At 43.5% G+C, this 6,236-nt stretch overlaps 1 protein-coding gene across 4 annotated transcripts; it reads right to left on the reverse strand.

The window, feature by feature from the left end:
• Positions 1–847: 847 nt before the first annotated feature.
• Positions 848–3,520, reverse strand: LOC108373613 (glycine-rich cell wall structural protein 1-like). 4 transcript variants are annotated; one of them, XM_017629532.1, is made up of 5 exons: positions 3,433–3,514; positions 3,339–3,359; positions 3,078–3,287; positions 2,730–2,840; positions 848–2,554 (listed from the first exon to the last, which is right to left on the reverse strand). In XM_017629532.1, exons 1-5 carry the CDS (start codon positions 3,485–3,487, stop codon positions 984–986), a joined length of 1,968 nt encoding a protein of 655 aa, XP_017485021.1. In that variant the 5' UTR covers positions 3,488–3,514; the 3' UTR covers positions 848–983. The 4 variants fall into 4 exon arrangements, with proteins under 4 accessions (XP_017485021.1, XP_017485019.1, XP_017485018.1 ...); XM_017629530.1 differs by having other exon boundaries at positions 2,730–2,843; positions 3,081–3,359; positions 3,433–3,520; XM_017629529.1 differs by having other exon boundaries at positions 3,078–3,359; positions 3,433–3,520.
• Positions 3,521–6,236: the final 2,716 nt, after the last annotated feature.

The raw sequence follows: 6,236 nt of genomic DNA on the forward strand, positions 1-6,236 counted from the left end.
TCAGTAGTCACTTCAAGCAAGCTTATCTTAGATTGAAACGGCATGGGCGCTGGACACAGCTACTGCCCTAAAACAATTTGGGCTAAGAGTCAAAGTCGTGAAAGTTCCAATACCCGTGGACCTGAGCTCATCAGCATGCCTAGCATTTGCACCTTCGCTTAACAAGAAGCGGCGAGGGGCATGGGTTATATAATATACATGGTTTCCACCTCTTCCGCATCTCGTCAGCTTTTAAATAAATTGTTTAAAGAAACATGGCCGCATGCAAGTCAATTAAATAGTAACCCGTAAGGACTGGAATACATCGAAGTTGTCGCCATCAGCTAATTGTCAGCTTAAAATAATTAAATTAATTTCTTCTCAAACAGAACACAAGCCATGGCTTGTAGAATTTGGTTTCATTTTCAGAGCTTGAAATCAACTTTTTGCGACAAAATATCAGTTAAACATGTGTTATGAGCGAAAACGGTGCTGACACGACAAGCGTTGTGATTAAACTGTTTGCCAATATCATCAGAGTCTCTCTCTCGTGTGCAAACATAAGCATGAAATGGTGCGTTTGCTTGTCCGTAGTAATGATGCGGCAAAACATACATACAAACATATTACATGCCAATGAAAAACGAACCTTATTGTAAATTGTATTTTGCTTGTTGCTAAACCTATCAGCGAATCTTGCTATTGAGAAAATCAGCTTGAGCTTGATCTTCTAACAACATCTACTCTGCCGCTAAAAAGTCTCATCCAAAACTTATTTCAATTCATGTCAATAACTCGGCACTTTGGAACAAGTTTCATTGTACATAAGTTTGTGTGTAAACAGGTCTGTAAATTAATTACAAGTTAATTATTGTTTTAATATTTTTTTATTACAATAATGATTCGCAATAAACAATTTTAATCACAGACGAACACATAAAATCTCGGCGTTTTTAAAATACAAATGCATGCGATCTATTCTAATGACAAGAAAGGTAAGGTATTTATCGGCCATAACCAGCTGATGCTGATGCAGATGAATGCGCCGAAGCTGAGCTGCCACCACCATAGCTGCCATAACCGCCACGCCCACCACTAGCGCCGTATCCACCACCTCCATGCCCGCCATTTCCAAAGCCACCAGCACCAAATCCACCAGGAGCCAAGCCACCTGCGTTAAATCCACCAGCACCACTTTGCCCCCCGGCACCGCCAAAGCCACCACCCAAGGCTGCGCCCAGACCAAGACCAGGAATGAGTCCTAAGCTTCCACCGGCACCAGCGCCGCCATGCGCATGTCCATGTCCATGATGACCGCGGTTTCCATGTCCACCACCGTGCCCACCGTGTCCACCAGCGCCTCCAATACCGAAGCCTCCCTGACCTCCGGCACCACCAGCACCACCGATTTCTCCTCCAATACCACCACCTGCAGCTCCAGCGGAACTGCTTGCTGATGCGGATCCATGACCTCCAGATGCGCCTGCAGAATTGCCATAACCGCCGATTCCGCCAGCACCACCAATGCCACCTTCCCCACCAGCGCCAGAGCCAGCGAAACCTGGCCCATATCCTCCAGCACCATTAATGCCTCCGATTGCACCACTTCCAGAACCAGCACCTGCCGAACTACCAGCCGATGCCGCTCCTTGACTTCCCGCTATGCCTTTGCCGCTTATCCCACCGAGTCCTAGGCCAGCATTCAGTTCGCCTCCAAGTCCAATATTACCGGAACCAGATAACTGACCTCCAGCTGCACCTTTACCGACGCCATAACCGCCGGCACCAGCTGAACCTGAGCCATAACCACCCGATTCACCTTTGCCACCTCCATAACCACCGGCACCTCCAGCACCATTGATGCCACCTCCAACGTGCCCGCCTGCTCCACCTCCAGCGCCAGTACCAGACGCACTACCTGCCGATGCAGATCCATGAGCTCCGCTACCGCCCGTGCCTCCAAAACCGCCTACACCACCGATACCTCCTCCAAAGGCACCACCAGTTCCACCGATTCCTCCTCCTATAGCACCGCCTGCTCCACCTGCAGCGCTAGAGCCAGCACCAGCTGAACCTGATCCATAACCGTCGGCAGCGCCTTTATCACCGCCATAACCACTGGTACCTCCAGCTCCAAAGTTTCCACCCGCTCCACCGCCTGCTCCACCGATACCAATGCCACCGTTCAGTCCGCCTCCAATTCCAGAATGACCGCCGATTCCTCCACCAATTGCACCGCCTGCTCCACTTGCAGCATTGCCAGAACCTGATCCATAGCCACCGGAACCGCCTGATCCATAACCTCCAGCCGATCCACCAAGTCCACCACCACCAATGCTACCGCTTGCTTCACCACCAGCTCCTGCTCCTGCTGAACTACCTGCAGAAACCGGTCCATGACCGGCGCCTTTGCCGCCACCGATTCCGCCTGCGCCGCCAAAACCTATGGCACCACTTGATCCGTGTCCTCCGGTGGCTGATCCTTCACCACCGCCATAACCGCCCACACCACCAGTGCCATCGATTCCGCCTGCTGCACCGCTAGCACCAGCACTAGCACTGGCAGAGCCTGAGCCTTTAGCGCCACCATACCCTCCGGTACCGCCGCCACCACCACCGATTCCGCCTCCAATGCCTGCACCTCCAAGTCCTATGTTGCCGCCAATTCCTAAGCCCAAGCCGGAACCAAGTCCACCACCAATGCCGCCATCCGCTGACGAAGCGGAGTTGCTACCACCGTGGGCNTGAGCCTTTAGCGCCACCATAACCTCCGGTACCGCCGCCACCACCACCGATTCCGCCTCCAATGCCTGCACCTCCAAGTCCTATGTTGCCGCCAATTCCTAAGCCCAAGCCGGAACCAGNACTTGATCCGTGTCCTCCGGTGGCTGATCCTTCACCACCGCCATAACCGCCCACACCACCAGTGCCATCGATTCCGCCTGCTGCACCGCTAGCACCAGCACTAGCACTGGCAGAGCCTGAGCCTTTAGCGCCACCATAACCTCCGGTACCGCCGCCACCACCACCGATTCCGCCTCCAATGCCTGCACCTCCAAGTCCTATGTTGCCGCCAATTCCTAAGCCCAAGCCGGAACCAAGTCCACCACCAATGCCGCCATCCGCTGACGAAGCGGAGTTGCTACCACCGTGGGCTCCACCATATCCTCCAGCGCCATGGTTTCCGCCATAACTTCCAGTACCACCTGCCGATACAGACGACGACGATGACGACGACGACGACGTGGCAGTTGCGCTGCTGCCACCTATTCCAAAGCCAAGCGAGCCGCCACCTTCCTTAGAACCACCAAGATCTAATCCAAGGCCACCGCCCAATTTCAATCCGCCTGATGAGCCACCGCCATGAGATACGCCATAAGCTGCAGAATAAATGAAAATGTTAAAAGTCTACATTCCAAAAGCATTGCTCAAGCCTGCTATATATATCCTCACCATTGCTCAAGGCCACAAAGGCTGCAACCAAACCAAACACCGCTATCACTCTCATGATCAAAACTCAATTGTTTCGCACAAAAATCGTGGATGCGCTTTTATAGAATTCGTTTCAGGCGTATGTTAAAATTCTCAATAAATTACTAAAATTCAAAAACAACAGAATAGTATCTTAGAAAGCCATATCAAAACTAAAATCCCATCACTGTCTACTCCGCCCATAATTGAGGTAATCGAAAATAAAACAACTTGACTGCGGCTAAAGCGATAATACGGTCGCAATGTTGTACGTATTTTTGGCTTAAATACTACATGCATATATGTGTACATTAGTAATATGTATGTAGGTACATGGTCTATCCATAAATCCATATGAATGTATATATGTATGTATTTCACTGTTGGGGGAAACCTCTCTTCCCAGGCTGTGCTAACAGCCGGTTACACAGCTGACGCGTTCACTGATTACTTTGCATATTCGCAAGGTATGAAATTTAGATGGCTGAAATATGTTATTCTGTCAATCAGTGACTACATCTTTCCCATGTCGGAGCACCCTACAATTGGCATGAGGAACTTATACATAAGTGGATTGTGAAGCAAATTTAATCAATTCGTGAATCTATGTAGTTCTGTGTGCATAAAAAAGATGTATTACCTCAAACAGTATCGGCCTTTCAGTTAATTATGCACAAATTTACTTATGTACAAGATCTGAAAAAGGGGCATAAAAACTTAACAACGCAGCATTCTACTTGTCATGAAATTCGCTATATTTTTCGTACCAAACATTTTTTTGTTAAACAAATGGATGAAGAATTATTAAGCGTCAAAGTAAAAAAAAAATATATTTTTAATGCCGGTGTTTAGCAAATTTCTTCTTTTAGTGGCATTTTTGCCTGTAATGCCACTGATTATTTTTTTGAAGAACGCTGATTTACCTTTACCAGATATTCCATTAAAAATTATACCAAAAAGCTGCAGCTAACTTTAGAGTCGACTTTATTCTGACTATTTTATTAGCAGCTATTTTATTAGTGGCAACCAGCCGCAAAAATATTTTCGACAGGAAAAAAAATTTTAAGTATGCAGGTTTATAGCCTAATAAATTTAATATAATAAAGTGCAAGTTTCAAGTGGCTAAAAGATTTTGATGAAATTTTGTACACAGATAATATTTTGGATTTTAAGGTTATCTGAACAGGCACTATCTCCGAGAAGACTCGGTTGACGGGTTGCCACCCATTCGAAATTAGTTACAAATTAATTAAAACATCATAATATGGGTACCAAGAGGAAGATATTTTAAAGATTCCTAATTCAAAAATATTTTAAGAGGGTTGCCACCTATTTTGAAACGCACATTTATTTAATTTTTTGTTTAGAAAAAAACGTAAAATATTACTACTCATGCTTTCCCTATATACAAAATGTTATCCCTTAGGATAATAGTGTAAGGTTGCCACTTATTTTCGATTCTACACAATTTATCTAAAACATCGCAATATGGATATCAAATGAAAGGTATTGTTGAGAACTTTGGTCAGAAAATATTTTTCATCAGGATTGCCACGCTTCTATGTAATACAAAATTTTTATATTGCTAATTTAAATCAGCATTTTTTATGTATGTCTACACAGTGCATATACGCTCAAGATATGGACTATTCATTCCAGCGTATTTTGGAATACGATACCCACCTAAATTTTTGAGTAAGAAATTTACTCAATAGATATCGAAATCAAATTTTTTTTATTTCCAAAATATTTTTTTTAGGCTATCCAAATATTGAAAACTTTAAGCGGTATATGCACTCCGGGCAAAGCTCGGCCAACCTGGTACTTAGCTTTAAATGTGCAAACTTAAAATTTTTCTAAAAATTCAACAAAGCACATTTTTAATTTTCATGATTTTTTTTTTGAACGCTTGACATTTTTTTGCTAGGGGAACTGTATAACTGTTTTCATCTACATACATATAGCTTATTTAGGGCGAGACGTAAAGTATGCATACTTAGCCTGGTTATAAATACGTATTAGTATAGTAATTATGTTCGTACGATAAACTGAAATGACCAATCGTAGTCGTTATAGCGCATGTGTCTAGTAGCCTAGTCATATACGAGCAATCGGAATTTGTATGCCAAACTGGTTTTCGCAATATTTATAGAAATTTTACGACTCCGAACTGGATGCCACATAAACGAATTACGCTTAGTAATGGAGAAAACAAAATAAAGAACATAACCAAATGAAAGAAAGAACAAATTGATATTTTGAATAATCACAACAGGCCAAAAATGTATTCGCGAGGAACCAATGAAAAAAATTACTTACAAGCCTTCCTAAAAGCTGGGAATGACAAGCTTTATCAGTGTTCAGATATTTTGCCAACGAATTTTTGCTGCCTTCGGCTATATGAAGCTACGTAGATGTATGTACGTAGATGTGTATACAATGTTACACACTTTTTAACTTAAATGAATAATAAGGGAATTCATACTAAACTCGTTAATGTCGTAATTAGGTTTTCGGTAATTTTCATCATTATTTTGTTTTGTAATTTTATCGAACTTACAGGTTTGATAATGTGAGTAAAAAGCTCGTTAGAATTTCAGCAGACAATTGTGTGCTGCAAGTTTCTGCCGCGAAGATAAATAACGATAAATAATATAAAAAAAATTTTTAATATACAACGCTTTTATAAATGGACTAAAAAGTAGAAAATAATACTTCTCAGTCCCATAGAATTTGTTTTGATAACTTTTGATTTTGAAATTTTAGCAAAAGTCATTATAAACAAT

This window comes from Rhagoletis zephyria, unplaced genomic scaffold (assembly GCF_001687245.7).
Source record: "Rhagoletis zephyria isolate East Lansing unplaced genomic scaffold, Rhagoletis_zephyria_1.1 Rzeph_scaffold_06862, whole genome shotgun sequence".
Taxonomy (NCBI): Eukaryota; Metazoa; Arthropoda; class Insecta; order Diptera; family Tephritidae; genus Rhagoletis; species Rhagoletis zephyria.

Bases quoted from the DNA above. Each gene is read 5' to 3' on its own strand.
- LOC108373613 (XM_017629530.1), bottom strand. From the start codon at position 3,487: ATGAGAGTGATAGCGGTGTTTGGTTTGGTTGCAGCCTTTGTGGCCTTG. The intron at 3,360-3,432 runs GTGAGGATATAT...TTTATTCTGCAG, and splicing joins CTTTGTGGCCTTGAGCAATG to CTTATGGCGTATCTCATGGC.